The sequence below is a fragment of the Urocitellus parryii genome, chromosome 9 (assembly GCF_045843805.1).
Source record: "Urocitellus parryii isolate mUroPar1 chromosome 9, mUroPar1.hap1, whole genome shotgun sequence".
NCBI classification, from domain to species: Eukaryota; Metazoa; Chordata; class Mammalia; order Rodentia; family Sciuridae; genus Urocitellus; species Urocitellus parryii.
The window spans coordinates 45,090,123-45,110,269 of record NC_135539.1 but is presented as its reverse complement, the minus strand read 5'-3'; the positions used below and the strand labels follow the sequence as shown (position 1 = coordinate 45,110,269).

The 20,147-nt window shown below is 42.2% G+C and overlaps 1 protein-coding gene across 1 annotated transcript; it reads right to left on the bottom strand.

Annotated features, from left to right (window-relative positions):
* Positions 1-13,532: 13,532 nt before the first annotated feature.
* LOC144256984 (uncharacterized) lies at positions 13,533-15,673 on the bottom strand. Its single transcript, XM_077802918.1, is given in 2 exon segments — positions 13,533-13,672; positions 13,675-15,673. Coding segments are annotated over 2 exon segments (2,139 nt in total).
* Positions 15,674-20,147: the final 4,474 nt, after the last annotated feature.

The following is a 20,147-nucleotide window of genomic DNA, read 5'->3' as shown; positions in this document are numbered from 1 at the left end:
CACCCCTGTGCCTCCACTAATGCTATGGGACCTAGTCCCTGCTAGGGGACTGTAACTAGTCCAAACTGAAAGGCTGCCAGATGCGTGGTCAACGCCTGTCACCAGAGCAACTTGGGAGGCTGAGGCAGGAGGATCTCAAGCTGGAGGTCAGCCTCAGCTACTTTGCAAGGCCCTAAGCAGCTCAGCAAGATCCTATGTCTGAATAAAATATAAAAATGGCTGTGGACAGGGCTCAGCGGTCTAGTGACCCTGGGTTTGATCTCAGTACAGGGAGCTGGGGGGCTGGGGACGAGACCCAAATGCTGAAGATGTCTCTGAAAATGGCCACTGTCCCTTCCAAGGACTAGAAAGCAACCTAGGATTTGCAATTGTGGCTTTTCACATGGTTGTTTTTTTCAGGAAAAGTCACCAAGTGAGAGCCCACAGGACAACCTAGTCTGCCACTGACTTTGTAGACACAGCCCTAATCACTGTGGCTGCTACTGAGTAGCAAGGGAAGAGCTGAGAAAATGGTGGAGAGCCCCAGGGAGACCAGAGGCAGCCTTCCATTAAGGACAAGGCACAGCCGCAGTAGGTGCTCCTCCTGCCTCAGGCACCTGCCACCTGGGGCCTCTCCCCACCCTCCCTCCTCTCCACCCCAAGGTGACGGCCTCACAGGTCACCTGGCCGTGGCCCAGCTTGTCTCTGCCCTCCTCTCTGCGAGGGTCTTGTCCGCTGGCAGTGACCTCCCTGCTTCCAACACCACCAGCCCTCTGCGGCTCTGCTGACCTCTCAGCCACAGCCACCATCTGTTTTTTTTTGTTTGTTTGTTTGTTTTCAGTCTTAGGGATTGAACCCAGGGGTGCTCCACCCCTGAGCCACATCCCCAGCCCGTTTTTGTATTTTGTATTTCACACATGCCCAGCGGCACCCAGGAGGAACCCCTGCACCTGCCCTCACATGCGTGTCATGGGTTCGACTTTTTACTGGAAGCTGCTCATCAGTGGATGTAGGGAAGATGGGTAAGAACAGTGAAAGCCTGGCATGTGGCTCCTACCCAGCCTCCCACTGGACTAGTGTCTCTGTTTAGAGGAGAGGGGACACACTGTATAATCACCCAGGAACACCTGAGAGCATAGCCCACCTGGGTGATGCTCTATCTAAGTCATGTGCACACCGATCACACTATTTTTTTCTTCAGGAAGCTGATTATTTCAATAAAACTAATGGACAGTCTTCCTGGAGACCTGGTGGCTACAGGAACACTGTGGGCTGCCCTCCATCGGTTCATTCGTGGGAACACGCAGGTTAGAAGCCATGTTCCGTCTGCAGTGAGGTTGAAACTCTGATGGGGCACAGGATGCTAATGAGTAAGCGAATCATAAGGGATGTTAGTGAGAAGTACCACGAGAATGAGGAGAGAGACTGGGAAGGGGCATTGAGAGAATGGAAATAGCAGATGGAGACAAACCCGATGGAAAATTTGGCATGTGAGCAGAAGCTGGCTTCTGTGTGAGATATGTGTCCATCATGCAGAGAGCATGGCTGGAGTGAAAGAGGCCCTGGGGAGTGAAAGTGTGCTCTGGGGAGGCTCTGGAAACCATGTGGCTAGTCCAGATGGCTGAAGGAGAAGGGAGGTGGAGGGACAGAGGAAGGGCAGGTGGAGGGGAAGAGAAAGGGCAAGAGGAGGGACAGGTGGAGGGGCAAATGGAGGGAGGGTGGGGCACTGAAGAAGGGCAGGTGGAGGGGCAGATGAAGAGACAGTGCAAGGGCAGATGAAGGGGCAGAGGAGGGTAGGTGGAGGGGAAGGTGAAGGGGCAAAGGAAGGGCAAGTGGAGGGACAGAAGAGGAGCAGGTAGAGGGGCAGGTGAAGGGGCAGAGGAGGGGCAGGTGGAGAGTGAAAGGAGGGGCAGGTAAAGGAAGAGTTGGGACCCTCTGGAGCAGCACTCTGAGGACAAGGGCAGTGTTGCCTTTCACAGGAGGAGAGTGGGAGGCTTGCTGGGTTTGAGCAGAGGACACCCATGATGGGACCCATCAGGTCCCAAAGGTCCACACTGTCTGCACATAGGCCTCAGGGGCAGAGGTTGGCCAGAGAGTGCAGTCATGAGGCTCCTGCAGGACCTGGGGGACAGCTGGCCAGGTGAGAGGTGGACCCCTTTCCTGTTGCTGCTGTAACCAATCAGACAAGCTCCTGAATGAACAGCAGGGATTTCTTCTCCCAGAGCTGGAGGTCAGAAGTTTTGAGACAGTGTGGGTAGTGCTGTGCTCCCTCCCCAGACTCCAGAGTGGGACCATTCCCTGAGTTTTCTCTGCTTCTGAGGCTGCCTAAGCTCTGCCCGGTGGACCCTTCTTTCATCTGCAAAAGAGCAGGGTCTCATCTTCAGATTCCTCTCTGTCATCGCGTCCCTGCCACCCCATCTCTGTTATCATCATCTCACCCCTTCTCTGGCTCTGGTCTCTGAGGCCCACTGTGAGCCCCCAGGTGACCCACAATCTTCTACCCACATCAGGAACCTTCGTCAAATTCTCAAAACCCCTTTTCTGTGAGAGATTACATGTTCCCAGGTCCCAAGTAAGGAGAGGTTTGGGGAGGTCATTGATCAGCCTCATGGGTCAGAATCTGGACAGATTTGAGAGTGAAGCCAAAGGATTTCCAGACTTGGTGGACATGGGGTAAGATGAAGCAAAGGACCACAGGCAGCCAAGGGGTGACAACTGAAGCAACAGGAAGAATGGAGAAACTATTTTTGCAGAGGCATCGGCAGTGGGAGGCATGGAGGGGCCCAGTACCATTTGGGATGCTGCTGAGGGTGGCCTGGGTAGCTCTGGGAAGAGCATGGACACTGGGCATTTCCCATGCTGTGGGTCCCCTGGAGCCTGCTCAGGGAGAAGGCTATTGGTACTCAGGGGAGGAACATGCCGCTGGGATGTGGGAGGGCTGGTGACATTCACTGGGGTTTCACAGGAAAAAAAAAAAAAAGAGAGAGAGACTTTAAAAAGCCTGAGTTTGCAGTTGAGTGGCCAGGGACTAGAATCTATAGCAATTTGGACATGAATATTAATGGCACGTTATCCACTGTGAAAGATTTGTGGAAGATAAATGTTTGTGCACTAGTGTGTGTGTGTGTGTGTGTGTGTGTGTGTGCAAGTTATGACTTCAGCTATACTAAGAGTAGTATAAGAAAAAAAGATTTTTAAAGTTACTCCCCCAAATATATATTCAATGCTTATCTCTGAGAGGCAAGATTTGGGGTGATTTATGCCCATTTTCTAAATAACCCACAGCATGCAATATTGAAGGTGTATTCCCTGAGACAAACACATCAGATGGAGATGACATTACCCAAATAGAAACAATCTTACCTGGGCACGAACAATGGTTCCTACTTACCAATTGAATCCTCCCCCAAACAGAATGCATTTTATTCTTTGAAACTAGGGGTCCATTAAGGATCAAATAATTTAACATTTGTGTATTAGTTGAGGTGGGTTTTGCTAAAGGTAATTAAGTATGACCACAATAGCTCAAATAACAAACACTATATTCTTTATATACTGAGATGCTTGGGAATAGATCCTTTTAACATTGGCTTAGGTCTCAATAATGCCTGCAGTAAGGCTTTTGATTCTTCAGCCCTTTGGCTCATGGGCACAAGTTGGCTGCTGCAGCTCTCACCATCATAGCTATTTCAAAGCAAGAAAAAGGGGAAAGAGAAAAGAGGGTGTAAGAATCAGCAAATCAAATGCCTTTTTAAATACCATAAGAAGAGTTTTATTTCTATTTCATTGGCTAGCCTTTGGCAAGTGCAACAAAAATATGACCAAAGAGAAGGGTTAAATAATAAATGCTGTATTATCCAATAACCACTTTGTTCCACCCTGAAAAATCAAGCACTGTGCCTGGCCATGGGAGGTAATCTGGAAATGTTGGCCACTAGCACTTTTAGATTTTTAATAATGAGTGACCTTGAAGGAATTACTGGGGCTCCATGTTTAAGAGTAGTTGTCTGTGTCGTGTGTCCCAGGGCAGCTGGCCTGTTTCTTTTCCAGCCACCAACACCTGACAGGGCAGGTGCTGTTCAAGCCACTCTTGCCTCACTTCTCATCAGCAGAAGCCAGGCCCAGCTGAGTCCAGCTGCATATACAGGCTGGGGACACCTGAGGTCACTGACCAGAAACCTAATGGTCACTGAAGGCTCCTCCTCAAGGCTCCTCAAGGCACCTCCATCATTAGGCTCAGTGGACATGAGTGTCTGTGCAGACAGATGGCACAGCACCACCACCACCTGCACACCAGCCAGCATCAATCAGCAGTCATATGTGTGGGCACCATCTGGCGCAGCCGTCATCCCTGGCAATTGTGCCAGCCCCCAGTGGCCCCAGGCCTCTACCAGAGCAGACGTCCAGCATGGCCAATCAGCCCTGTGCCACCTTCTCACGAAGCCTCAAAACACCACTGCCCCAGGGATCAATGTTGGTCAGCAGAGCCCCAAGTGGCCATGAGACCCTGCCTGATGCCACCAGTTCACACTCCCACCTCCCCATGGGTCCCCTTGTCCCCCTTTCTGTGGTCACGTGGGGCTACCCATTGGATCCCAGCCATGCTCACATCAAGAGAGGGTCCTGGTTGGTGCGAGGGCACACTGGTGGAGAAGGCTTGCTTTGGCATCTGAGGGGGGCATGGCAGGCACAGGTAAGATGGGTGGCAGCTGCTAGCACACACTGTACTAAAAGCCACCAAGTTGTGACACTTCTGAGCCATTCATCACTCATGGCAGCTAGACCCAGTGTCGATGAAGAGGTGGGTGCCAGAGGATGGGAAGAGGCCCTGAGTCACCTGGGCTGCGACCTTACTCCAGAGCATGGAAGAAGAAAGAGAGGGAGGGAGGGGCCAAGACTCGTGGGGTACCAGGAATTTCAGGAGGCTGAGGCATGGATGGCTGACCTGCAGAGCACCTAAGCTGAATGGTGGACATGCACGCACGCGCACACACGCACACACACACACACCTTTCCTCAAACTTCTCCATCCCATTAAACACAAGTCCATCTGTGAGTCACTTGGGTAGAAGTCTGGGATAATCTCTCTTTTCCCCCCTCCCATGTGTGATCTCTTGAAACTTGCTGGATCCTCCATGGCCACCAGACTGCTCTGCCAGGTCCTCTATCTCTCCAGCCATTGCATGATACTCCTGATGGCTATTTCTGCTCTGCACCTAGTCCTGCATCCTGCAATCTGCTCTCCATCCACAGCCAGAGAAACCTGGTGACAACAGACATTATGCCTGGCCTCATTGTTCAACGGCCAGTTCAATGAGCACTATTTAATGCCCTCACGTCCATTCCTCCTGGAGAGAGACCATGGTCCTCACAGAACCTGGGAAGCCCTGCAGCTCTCCCCATCCCACATGGCGTTGCTCACCCACCAGACATGCTCACCTCCCCACTTTCCAGCTATGGACCACGCCCACCTCAGGACATTTGCACAGGAAGTTCCCCCTGAGATCCAGGCTCAGTCCTTCACCTGTCAGGCTTCTTTCAGGAGTTACTTTGTCAGACTGGCAAATGCCATCTACCTAAGGCTATAAGCCCCTCCCCTTCTACAGACCCAGGCTGCGTAATTCCCATTATACACCTACATTAAAGTTCTCTAGCACTTACAATATGATGTCCCAGCTAGACTGTAAGCACCATGAGGACAGGGACTTCTAACTCTTTCATTCAATGCCTTATTCGAGGAATAAATCTACATAAGTATAAACGACCTCTCCAGTCACTCTGCTATGCCCTGCCAGGCCTCAGAACCCAGCCAAAGAAAGATTCAAGGTCACTTTAATGACCCAAAACTGAATTTCTAGAAACTTAGAGAGCATCTGGAAACATTTACCTCCAGAATCAGAGGAGCCCTCTTCATCCTCCACTCCTCAAAGGTACTGTTGCCCCGGTATTTCTACTTTTTGGCTTATTTGGGGGACTCGGAGTCCCATGATTTCAACCAAGGGTGCTTAATTTCTTATTGTCTCCTCTGCCCATCTGCTTCTTCCAACTTCCCTTTCCTCTTGGCTGGTCAAAGCCCCTGTATTGAGTGTCCTTGTCTCTCCCCATGCATCGCCCAGGCATTGCCCATGGGTCCATTCCTACTAATCACCAAGACATTTTTCTAATGTCCAGAAAATTCTGTGAGTGTAATGAGGATTTTGCATTGGGGAGAAAATACCTGAAAACCACATATCTGACAAAGGATTTATATCCAGAATATGTAAAGAGCACCAGGACCCACAAACCATCAAAGAGAACCTAGCTGCAAACAGCAAAATATCTGAACAGGTCTTTTTCTTTAAAAGCCATGAAGCTGATCATGACTGTGTGTGTGTTCAGCTTGTTACTGGGGGAAAACATGATGAAAACCACTTCACACCTCTGAGACAGAGACTGGGATCTGACACCTGGCAACCCTGGGTGTGGGGGAGGTGGGGAGCAATGGGGGCCCCCAGGGCTGCTGGTTGAATGTCAAATTCTACAATTACTTTGGAAAACATTTGGGCAATTCCTCAAAAAGCTAAACATAATGTTAGCCTATGATCCAAAAGGGTCACTTCTCACCAGCTCCTCAACAAAACTGAAAACAAATGTTCAAGTCAGCATTCTTCATCCCACCCAGAGGTGGCCTTTGAGCACACACACTGGTGTGGTGCTGAGCCTCAGAGGGTCATCCAGGTGACAGAAAATGGCCAGACCATAACGTAGAACATAGTGACCCTTGGAAATGTTGCACTGAAGGAAAACAGCCACACACAGAAGGCCATGTGCTTGCCACGGAAGTGCCCACAGTGACAAAAATCCATGCAGACAGAGCAGAAGTTGCGGGGCTGAGGGTCACGGAGGCCCAGGAGTGACAGTTCATGAGGTAGCAGGAATATTCTCAAATCTGACAGCGCTGATGGTTGTGCTGTTTTGTAAAATAGCAACAACCCATCCATCATAAGTGTCCCAAGAACCTATGCATCTTGGCCATGAGAGGCAAGAGGAAACCTAGGACAGGAGCTTTTTAAGTTAGGAGAACTCATCGGGGTTTTGTTGTTGTTTGTTTGTTTAATTAGTTAGACATAACAGTACAATACATTTGAATCAGATGAGATATAATTTCTCATTCCGAGTGTACAGGTTGCAGAATCACATTGGTCATGCAGTCACACATATACATACAGCAATAATAATGTCTATTTCATTCTACTATCCTTCCTATCCCCGCTTCCCCTCCCTTCCTCTCCCATCACTTCTTTCTGCAACATCTAAGGTGACTTGATTGTTTTTTCCCCCCTCATATCATCGTACATGTATTTTGTATAACGATGAGGATCTCCTTCCATCTTCAATGCAATTTCCCTTCTCCCTTCTTTTCCCTTCCACCACTCTTTCCTATCTAGAGGTAATCTTCTTCTCATGCTCTTCCTCCCTATCCCATTTTGAGTCACCCCCCCCCTTATATCAGAGAAGACATTTGGCATTTCTTGTAGGGGGATTGGCTAACTTCACTTTGCATAATCTTCTTTAATGCCACCCATTTCCCTGTGAATGCCATGATCTTGTCATTTTTTATTGCTGAGTAATATTCCATTGTGTATAAATGCCACATTTTCTTTATCCATTCATCTATTGAAGGGCATCTAAGTTGGCTCCACAGTCTAGCTATTGTAAATTGTGCTGCTATAAACATTGATGTAGCTGTGTCCCTGTAGTATGCTGTTTTTAGGTCTTTTGGGAATAGTCTGAGAAGAGGAATAGCAGGGTCAAATGGTGGTCCCATTCCCACTTTCCAAGGAATCTCCATACTGCTTTCCAAATTGGCTGCACCAATTTGCAGTCCCACCAGCAATGTATGAGTGTACTTTTTTCCTGCATCCTCGCCAGAACTTGTTGTTTGACTTCCTAATGGCTGCCATTCTTACTGGAGTGAGATGGTATCTTAGAGCAGTTTTAATTTGCATTTCTCTGATTGCTACAGATGTTGAGCATTTTCTCATGTATTTGTTGATTGATTGTATATCCTCTTCTGAGAAGTGTCTGTTCAGGTCCTTGGCCATTTGTTGATTGGGTTATTTGGTATTTGGTGTTTAACTTTTTGAGTTCTTTGTATACCCTAGAGATTAGAGCACTGTCTGATGAACTTCTCATCGTCTATGTCCTCACACAGGGATGAAGTGTGGCCAACAGGAGATTGGAGGCCACCAATGTTCTACCCTTGTTGAATGTTGCCAGAACCACCATTCACCCTCCCATGCCACAGAACAACCCTGTCATCAGAATGTTTATTCATCACTAGGAATGCACCCCAGGCCCTGACTTGGAAGGACCACTCACCACCAGTCACACATGGCAACATGCTCATGCAGATGCTCTGAGAAAATGGCCACCTGGGAGTGTGTCTCAAGTCCTCATGCTTGTCGCATGTCCATGTGGTTAGGCACCTCCATGGCCTGTCACATCTTCTTGTCCATACTATGAGTCTTCCCCACAAAGACATCAGCACTGAGCCAGGAGGTCTCCACCCTGACTGCTCATGGCAACAACCAGCAGTGAGACAACAAAGCTGATCATTGGGACTCATTGCAGAATCAGTCTGTAGGGACAAATCCTGGGCTTGATGATTTTTAATAGTGCCTCAAGTCACATGACCAGTTTTGAGAAACACTCCTGGACCAAAACCGAAATGCATAGAAAGCACTGGGCACAGACTGGGGCCAGTTAGCAAAAGTGAGGCCAGGCTGCTGATGGCAGTTGTGCCCAGGGACACCTTCTCCCAAAGCACCAATGAGCACAGAAAGAAAGGCCACTCACAGGGTCTCTTGGGTCTTATGGCTTCCAAAACTTGGGACAGACCAAGGAATGCACTGCCCGACTCAGGATGTCAGACTCCTCCCTGGTACCACCTATGCACTCCAGTCTCTGAATGGTGCCATGGTCCACAATGCCACCTCTGTCTCCAGATGGCAAGACCCAGCCAATGCAAGTAATGAATCTCATTTTGGTTGAGCCATAACCAGATGTCTAGGTGCAGCCTAAGAACCACCAGCCTGCCCCAGCCACTGAGGAGGTTATGTACACAGCCTGAACCCTGCACATGCCCAGGTATTCCTGGGAGTGATGTGTACAGTGGGACAGGGTGCCAGTCACTCAGTGATTCTGACAACTGTGTCCTCTCTCTGCAGCAGCCTCACCCCAGGCAAAAGAGCTGCTGCCATCACACTAATCATCCAAAAAACTCCCAGCAAATTCTGCTTTCACTGTCCTGTTGCCACGTCCAAATCTCCACAACTGCTTTGTCTCAGGGACTATCTTGACCCAAGTGGGTTTCAGCTGCTCTCTCCAAAACTCTTATTGAATCCACAACTTCTTCTCCAAAAAATGCCCGAACCTTGGTCTTCTCCTCTGTCTCCCCATCTCCTCTGTTTCCAGGCTTTCTTCTGGGAATCCCAGCTGCGGTCTGAAAACCTGAGCACTACTTCTCTGCCCTGAGTGAGGGAATCCAGGTTTTCATTGTGTCACAGCAGGAATTTATGCTCATAAAACTGATTTTAGGTGCTGTGTGAGAGGAGGGTGTGTTCATCTGCCTGACTATGGTAACCACTGCATTAGGAATAGCAAAGCATTGTACTTCACCCCTTAAGTGCACACAATAAAGAAAATGAAAATAAACTCTGGATTTTATTTTGGATCTTGATATTTGCTCAGCACACCAGCACTTTTTCCATTTATTTCCAAACAGCCCTTATGTAGCCAGTCAGACCTGGTTTTTTGAGAGAGAATTTTAATATTTATTACAGTTTTCGGCAGACATGACATCTTTTATTGTGTGTGTGGTGCGGAGGATCAAACCCGGGCCGGATGCATGCCAGGTGAACGCGCTACCGCTTGAGCCACATCCCCAGCCCAGACTTGTTGGATTTATGTCAAAAGCTAAAATTCTATGTCCTAGATTTATCTTGATGATTTCTAAAACTATAAAGCACAGTATTTCAAGATAATGCAAATTCTGGGAAGACTGTGCTGGGCAGAAAATAGTCACTAAATTCATATTAGTGACTTCTCTTAAATGATTGCATTATCTTTGGGCTCAAGATATTCAAGAAGAAAGTGGATTTGTTTTATGCTAGATCAATTAAGAACTGATATAATTAGAATGTAAAGATATTTTGACTGGGGGTTCAGTTGTTTCAAGTATGACAGCTTGCCCAGGAAAACAATGCAGGAGATTTTGTCCTCCACTTGACCCAAATTGTATGGAAAAAAATATTATCTTTTAAATTAAAAGTGGAACCCACAGGCAATCTAAAGCAGGTATTGAAAGGTCACGATAAGACAAACTGCAGTTGTTTTTCTCCTGTTTTCTTTTTTTATAATTGATTGCTGTGGAATTTGATTTGAATGTTTGAAATATAAAAACTATATTTAAAAATAAACATAAAATATTCTTTTGCATTATAAGGCTCAGAGCCTGAGGTCATAATACACAGTATAATTAGCTCATATTTTTGTAATGCGATCCCAAGACAAAGCAGTTGGGATACATTTTTCATCAAAAAATATTTTTACTAAGTAAAACTATGTTGTTCGATGTATCATACTTTTCTCTGCAGTATATGTTTGCCCTTAAAATTAATAGAAGTGAATACTTTGACGGGGCTGCCAAAAGGTTTATATTATCTTGTCCTGGTGAATACTGTAGCAGAATATATGGAGGATGAACCAAAAGATTTCTGAAATTGTGTATTGTTGTGGCTGGAAACTATTGAAAGGTACATCATTGTTGTTACTAAAAAAGACTGACTAAAAACAGCAATGTTTCTTAAGCTGTACATAAGTGAACAAATTCTTTGTTATGCAAAAATGCCCTGTGCATCCAGAGATGGCTGAAATACATTCTACAGATTCTGGAAATCTCAGTTCTATTTTTTACCTCTAACTAGTAAGTTTTTCTAGCTCAATAGGTCTCTATTTTTTTCTTGCTTTTAAAACCAGAGGAGCAATACTTTTCTTTTTTAAATTTCTGGATTGTTTCTCAATTTGACTGAAATAAAACATGCAGAAATCTTTTGGAACATATTACAAAGCATACAAATGGAAGTGAATAATCTTTGCTAACATTGATTCTTTTTCTTTCAAATGCTGTTCTAGCTCAAAGTGGGTAATTTTTCTTCCTTCAATTACCTCTGATTATATGAGAATTTTCCCCCTAGCATTTAGAAGCCACACTTCATCAACTATTTGGTCTCTTGCTTAAGCCTTTACAAGGTTTATTTGTATATTGTTGTGCTTTGATCCAATTGATTTTTCTTCTTTAGTGTAATTTGATGTATAATTAAATTGGTATAAATATGTCTGTATTGGAGAGTGTACAATGTCTCAAGGCATTGTTCTTAGCCATATATTGTTTTAAACTCAGTTCTTCATGATTTATATGTAATATTAATAATATTGTGAATGATATTCAATATGATTTTTGTATGGACTCAATGCATAAAAAGCCTTTGCCCTATTGTAGCTCGTAAGCCAACATTTAATAATAAGAAACTTAATCTTTACATACAATCTTCTCAGTTTACCTCTTACCACTTGGTTTACAGAAAATAAGACTATGAAACATAGCTCATTGATTATTTTGTCATAAGTAGGCCTCACTCAACCTTGAATCCAGATCCATTTCTGTGATTCCTGCCCTAAAATAACACTGCCTATAGAATAACAGTGATGTCAAAATTAACTAATGTATATAAAAACACTGATCATTTACCTCATTCACATAAAAATGAAATGTTTCCAATGAGGCTGGAGTCTAGAAGGCCATTATGCACACACAAGAAAGATAAAGCTCTTCTCTCCTGAAAAGCTACCTTTAAGGATGTGGAAATTCAGTCTATTCAAATCATTATGAAATGTTAAAATGTTAAAAAGTCAAAATTTGTAAATCAAGATGTGAAAATCTGGGGCTTATTTTCATATATATATATCCTTCCTATAACTCGTAATTTCACCATGAAAATAAACAGAAAATACATTACAATGATCTGATAATGCAAATTATATTCCACATTAAGTTTGATTAAAATGTGTAAAAGTATTAAGAGATGCTAGAGTATTATTTACTCAATAGTATGTTTTACTGTTGCATAAAAAAATTAATCAAGTGGAATACTGTGATGTCTGTCATTTAATGACATGATGCAATACATGAGTGTTAACATATACAGAAATATTCAGTTATAAAGACATATTGCATACATAAATAGGTAAAAATGCTCTGTCAACCTGGCATGATGGTCCATGCTTGTAATCCAAGCAAATTGGGAAGCTGAGTAGTTTCAGAAGTTTAAATTCAGCCTCAGCAACTTAGTGTGGTTTCACACAACTTGGCAAGACCAGTCTCAAAATTTGAGAAAGTGGAGAAAGGACATAGGAATGTTGCACAGTGTTTAAAAATCCTAAATTTAAACTGCAATACAAAAAAAAAAAAGATTAAAATATTACAATTCAGTGTTACACATCAAAAAATATATTTCTTATAATTGTTTTCTCTGGTATTCAAAAGTGGAAATAGTAATATTTGATTTAGAAAAAATATATATATGCTTTCAAAGATGAGGTTTCTGCACTATACATGTATGATATTTATGACTGATATTTCTACCAAATAACTTGATAATGCTTAATAAATTTAATTAAAAGTTAAAAACAAGTACTTATATTCTATATTTAAATGAGTTGTGTCTTTCACTTGTCTTCATATACATCAAGGTGTAATGTATAGATAATGACTTCACTATACTCTCACATTTGTCAAGGTGTTTATTATAAATGTTTCATTGTTATATAAGGCATACATTTTGGACAAAATCTGTTCAATGTTCACTACTGGTATGATTTTTCAGATGTTCAATGAATTTAAAATTTGAATACGTTTTTGAAATATTATTTAACTTTTTAGGATTTCTGGGCACAATGTATTCTCCAAAAATCACTAGTGTTTAAGAAACATGTGGTTATGAAATGTTTTTTTTTTCCATTTGTATTCTCTCTAACCAGAATGTATTCATAGGTGCTGAGTATTGGTGAATAAATTTTGAAGGCACTGTCACATTGTCAATTTTCACATTTCAAAACTTTCTCTTTGCTATGGTTATTGTGGTGAGGATTAAATTTTGACCCTTTCTTAGAGGAATTGTTCAATGGTGGCATTTATAAAGCTTCTCTCCAGTGTGTTTTCTATGATGTCTAGTAATGTATGATATAGAATTTAAAATGTTTCTACATTCTCTACATTTGTGTGTCTTCTTTCCAGAATAAATAGCATGGTGGTGAAAAATAATTGATTTTTTATTAAAAGCTTTGCTGCATTGTTTCCATTTGTAGGGGTTCTTTCTGTATAAATTCTGTTGTTTTTAAGGTTTAGTCTCTCTTTATGTGCATTATCACTTTATTCACATTTCACATTCATCAGGGTGTATTTTATTTAATTTCTTATTAAAAGTTTTGCCACATTATTCACATTTGTAGGACTATTCTCCAGTGTAAGTTCTTCTCTGGTGGATAAGGCTTATTTTATTGCTAAAAGCTTTGTCACTTTCCTTACATTTGTAGGTCTTTTCTTGAGTGTGAATTCTCCTGTGGCAAATAAGAGTTGATATTTGAGTAAAGCACTGTCACATACTTTGCATTTGTGAGGCTTCTCTCCAGTGTGATTTCTTCTGTGGCAAATAAGGTGTGATTTTTGACAGAAAGCTTAGCCACTTTCTTTACATTTATGGGGCTTCTCTCCAGTGTGAGTTTTTCTGTGGCAAATAAGGTTTGATATTTGACTGAAAGCTTTGCCACATTCTTTACATTTGTAGGGCTTCTCTCCAGTGTGAGTTCTACTGTGGCAAATAAGGTGTGATTTTTGACTGAAAGCTTTGCCACATTCTTTACATTTATAGGGCTTCTCTCCAGTGTGAGTTCTAATGTGGCAAATAAGGTGTGATTTTCGAGTAAAAGCTTTGCCACATTCTTTACATTTGTAGGGCTTCATTCCAGTGTGAGTTTTGCTGTGGCAAACAAGGTGTGATTTTCGAAAGAAAGCTTTACTACAATTTTTGCATTTGTAGGGCTTGTCTCCAGTGTGAGTTCTACTGTGACAAATAAGGTCTGATTTTTGAATGAAAGCTTTGCCACATTCTTTACATTTGTAGGGCTTCTCTCCAGTGTGAGATCTGATGTGGTAAATAAGTCCTACTTTTTGACTGAAGGCTTTGCCACATTCTTTACATTTGTAGGGCTTCTCTCCAGTGTGCGTTCTGCTGTGGCAAATAAGGTGTGATTTTTGACTGAAAGCTTTGCTACAATTTTTACATTTGTAGGGCTTCTCTCCAGTGTGCGTTCTCCTGTGGCAAATAAGGTCTGCTTTTTGACTGAAGGCTTTGCCACATTCTTTACATTTGTAGGGCTTCTCTCCAGTGTGTGTTCTGCTGTGGCAACTAAGATGTGATTTTCGACTGAAAGCTTTACTACAATTTTTGCATTTGTAGGGCTTGTCTCCAGTGTGAGTTCTTCTGTGGTAAATAAGGTCTGATTTTTGAATGAAAGCTTTTCCACATTCTTTACATTTGTAGGGCTTCTCTCCAGTGTGAGATCTGGTGTGGCGAATAAGGCATGTTTTTTGATTGAAAGCTTTGCCACATTCTTTACATTTGTAGGGCTTCTCTCCAGTATGAGTTCTCCTGTGGCAACTAAGGTGTGATTTTCGACTGAAAGCTTTGCTACAATTTTTACATTTGTAGGGCTTCTCTCCAGTGTGACTTCTGCTATGGCAAATAAGGTCAACTTTTTGACTGAAGGCTTTGCCACATTCTTTACATTTGTAGGGCTTCTCTCCAGTGTGAGTTTTGCTGTGGCAACTAAGGTGTGATTTTCGACTGAAAGCTTTGCTACAATTTTTACATTTGTAGGGCTTTTCTCCAGTGTGAGTTCTTCTGTGGCAAATGAGACCAACTTTTCGACTGAAGGCTTTGCCACATTCTTTACATTTGTAGGGCTTCTCTCCAGTGTGAATTCTTCTGTGACAAATAAGGGTTGATATTTGATTAAAAACTTTGTCACATACTATGCATTTGTGAGGCTTCTCACCAGTATGAGTTTTGCTGTGGCAAATAAGTTGTGACTTTTGACTGAAAGCTTTACCACATTCTTTACATTTGTAGGGCTTTTCTTCAGTGTCAATTCTTCTTTGGTAAATAAGGTTTAAGTTTTTACTAAAAGCTTTATCATATTTGTCACATGTGTAGGGCTTCTCTTCAGTGTGAATTCTGCTTTGCTTAATAAAGTTTAATTTTTCTTTAAAAACTTTATCACATTCTGCCCATTGGTAGGGCATCTGTCCAGTGTGGGTTACTCTGTGGTTAATAAGACCATTTATTTTACTAAAAGCTTTGCCACGTTGTTTATATCTGTAGGGCTTCTCTCCAGTATAAATTCTCTGGTGGTGAACAAGGCCTAATTTTGTATTATATGATTCCTGGTGTTCACTCTCACTTGTGGTTTTCCATATTTTCTTTTGTTGTAAATAGTCAAAACCACAACTTCTATATTTCCCATTTATCACTTTGGGAAATAAATGTTTTATGCCCTTTTCTGGTGAATATTCTTGGGTATCATATGGAGTCATGGCTGAAATAAACAAAAAAATTTAAAAAAATTCCTTCTAGACTGGGATAAATATATTTTGCATACATAACATCAAATTAAGGTAAAATAACTACATTAGGAGTGTAGCAGATCAGTAAATCCAAAGTCATCATAATTCCAAAAATATATCAGTTGAATAAAAATGTACAGACAAAATTATCTTGAGAATATTACTCAAATTCTTGTAGGGACCAAAGTATCCAAGAGGAGTAAATTATTAAGAAGAGTAATATAATAAACAGAAGAAAAGTGTGACACTTTTATCATCCACAGCCTTTTGTCCTCCATAAGATATCATTGTGTATTTAGGAAATATCTATCAGCTACCTTCACTCTCATTAAAATAAAAGAAATGTAAAACATCTACAAACACTTGTGGCTTTTTCAAAGAGCATCCAAAAACTAGTTTTTATCTACCATGATAAAGAGAGATGAAAATATCTAGAATATTTTGAGCGATAATACCACAAATATTCAACAAGGGTAAAGAGGCTATGGACTCTTAAAAAGAAATATGAACAAAAAATTTACTAAGAAATATACACATATGTCTATAAAATTTTCCATAAAAACATTTAAAAAGACTATAAAAACCTTTCAGAGCCTATGGCCCTAATACTTGGATGAAGTCAACACATGACAATCAAGTGTAATAAATTGATTTTTATATTTTTAAATTGGTGTGATATGATGATTTCTTTCATTGACAAATACAACTTTATTTACTAAATATATTATGGTATTTTATACTGTATATACAAGGTACAATGAGTAAATACAAGGAATTAACACAATCATTATTTTATATAATTGTCAGTTTTCTCTAACAAGTATTGTATTCCTTCTACTAGTATTTATGAAGAATATAATACACTCACCATGTGGTAAAACAAAAATCTTGACCCTCTTATGCTCAGTAAAATAAAAACATGGACTTTGACTATAATATAAACCCTACAAAAAACACAGTACCTGCTGAGCAGAATTTTACTCACTAAATATCTGACTGTCACATGTGAATCAAATGCTCCTACAACTTAATCTCTGCCTGCCACATTTGACTTAATGCAAAGTCCTGCATATATTTTTATAACACTTTAAGAGACAAAATATTTTATAACTAAATAATAATAGTATATAAGTACAATATTACTACACATTTGATCATTGATAGGCACATATATTGAGACTCTAGCTTTAAAACTGAGAACTATGTTGCACTAAAAACAAAAGCAGAGGTATCTCTTCAATTTTCTGATTTAACTGTTCATATTTAGTACTGACATTTCTGAGTCTTTAGGTCATCCAACTTTTAATTTTTTATCTGTAGTGCTTGAGATTAGCCCTAAAAATTCTACATCAATGAATAACAAAACAAGTCTTTTTAGAATTGTTCGAGTCATGCTGTTTCTAAATATCTGTCACTTCCCAACTAGCAAATATTACAAGGATGCAGCACTGTTCTTGCCTACTTTTATTTATTTAAAAGATTTTATACTTTTTTCACAAAATGGACTACATAATCTACTGTTGTCTCCTTTAATGAACAAATAAAAAATAGTACAACAAACATAAACAAAGAGAAACATGGCTTAATCCAAGTGACAAAAAAAAAGATAAAAAAAAACATTAAGAATTGAACATCAGGATACTAACCGTTATGAATTACTCAAAGAACACTAAATAACTATTTAAATAATGCTTAAAGTGTAAAATTGAGACAAAAAATATAAATATAAATAAGCACAAATTGTGTATGTGAATAATTCCTTAAGAAAAAAATGAGAGGGGCATTCCTAGTGTGCAAAGCTGAAATTCTACCAATATGGGAGAGGCTTATCAAGCAGGACCAAGTTTAAGACAAGTCGAAGCAACTTGTGAAATACTGTAAAAATTAAAAACCTATAGGATATATAAAGATAAGTGGGAGACTATGTATATAATTACAAATATGTATATATTTATAAAAATTCCAAGCATGCCACAATAAAAAGCAATGATCTAGAAATTATATCATTAATCAAAATAGAAAAAATAAGAAATGTAGAAAATAGCTTACAAAGAAGAAGTATAATGAGTTATTCACTTCAAAATATTTATGATTATTAATGCATTATTGCAAAACACAATAAAAAAGAAAAAAAATTACTAACTAATTGAATCTAAAAAAAGAAACTTCCAAGTCAGTACCAGCAGGGAGCATGAAAAGAAACCAAGCATGATCTGCTCCTAGAGGGCCTATTTATTTAAAGATGGATGATGCCTCTGCCTTTACATCTCATCCTTTTGCACAATTTTTAATCAATGTGATATAGTTTTAAATTATGAAATTTCTCATAATCATTTTGGACAAGCTTTTGTTGAGTGAGTAAATTATATCCTGATCCTTACCTTTTTAAATGGAAACAAAGATCTAGCCTCTCTCATATTAATATACATTAAATAATGTTTTACTTACATTTAATGTCCTCAATATACAACATAAAGTTAATACTCAAAATTGGTCATCTGCATTGAATAGACATTTCATTCTAAAACAGCCATTATCCAAAAAAAAAAAAATATATATATATATATATATAAGATTTCACCTTATAAACATGGCAAGATACTATGCCTTTGATCACGTGGGGAAAAGCATAGACTGTTAAACATATGCCAACATGTTCTTTTTGACTCTACCTTAATGCATGAAATATAGCAATTATAAATGTACATCAGGGACTTGACAAGTTGATTCATAAGATTCATTTAACCCCGGAAGAGAAGAGTCCCTCCAAACAAGAGAATAATCATTCTCCTCAAAAGCGGAGAAACATTAAAAGAGGATCCCAAGATACTATAATTCCAGATACTTGGGGTATATAAAACCATTATTAACCTCAGCTCAAAAGGTGTTGGCTCAAATAAGTTAGAATGTACTATGGGGGAGGGGCAGGCAGAAAAAATCAAAGTGATAGAGTGCCAGGGATCCCAGCAGCCTGCAGCAGGGCCCGGAGAGCCAGGCCAACTGATTCACGTGGCCTGCCCTGCGGCTACAGAAGGCGTGGCGCCTCAGTGAAGCCATTAATTGGCAAGCAGGGAGGTTAGGAAAGGCCATTAGGTGGAATCCCACCAGCCAAGCCCACACGGACCCTTGGGCCGAGCACGGGTTCTCAGAAGGGGAAGGAAGCGGTACAGTCCCATCCCCCACAGCGGACACTCCGCCGAGCCAGTCAGCGGCCACCATCCGGGAAAGCTGAAGGATACACCGCCACTCTCCTTCAGAGTGCGACATCAAAACAGGTCGGTGTCATTCAGCTCACCCCCCAGACAGCGGGAATTCGCATAAAATCTCTCCTAGGCTTGCCGGGAGAGGGAGTATCAAGCTGAGCCTCCATACAGGCTAGGGGGAAACCAGAGACACCTGACCTCCAACCCCTCCTCCCAGTAGCAGCCAAAAGGAAACCTGGCTAGCCAGCGCTGGGGGAGGGGCAAGCAGAAAAAATCAAAGTGATAGAGTGCCAGGGATCCCAGCAGCCTGCAGCAGGGCCCGGAGAGCCAGGCCAACTGATTCGCGTGGCCTGCCCTGCGGCTACAGAAGGCGTGGCGCCTCAGTGAAGCCATTAATTGGCAAGCAGGGAGGTTAGGGAAGGCCATTAGGTGGAATCCCACCAGCCAAGCCCACACGGACCCTTGGGCCGAGCACGGGTTCTCAGAAGGGGAAGGAAGCGGTACAGTCCCATCCCCCACAGCGGACACTCCGCCGAGCCAGTCAGCGGCCACCATCCGGGAAAGCTGAAGGATACACCGCCACTCTCCTTCAGAGTGCGACATCAAAACAGGTCGGTGTCATTCAGCTCACCCCCCAGACAGCGGGAATTCGCATAAAATCTCTCCTAGGCTTGCCGGGAGAGGGAGTATCAAGCTGAGCCTCCATACAGGCTAGGGGGAAACCAGAGACACCTGACCTCCAACCCCTCCTCCCAGTAGCAGCCAAAAGGAAACCTGGCTAGCCAGCGCTGGGGGAGGGGCAAGCAGAAAGAATCAAAGTGATAGAGTGCCAGGGATCCCAGCAGCCTGCAGCAGGGCCCGGAGAGCCAGGCCAACTGATTCGCGTGGCCTGCCCTGCGGCTACAGAAGGCGTGGCGCCTCAGTGAAGCCATTAATTGGCAAGCAGGGAGGTTAGGGAAGGCCATTAGGTGGAATCCCACCAGCCAAGCCCACACGGACCCTTGGGCCGAGCTCGGGTTCTCAGAAGGGGAAGAAAGCGGTACAGTCCCATCCCCCACAGCGGACACTCCACCGAGGCAGTCAGCGGCCACCATCCGGGAAAGCTGAAGGATACACCGCCACTCTCCTTCAGAGTGCAATATCAAAACAGCGGACACTCCATCCAGGCAGTCAGTGGCCACCATCCGGGAAAGCTGAAGAATACACCACCACTCTCCAACAGCTTGTAACATCAAAACAGC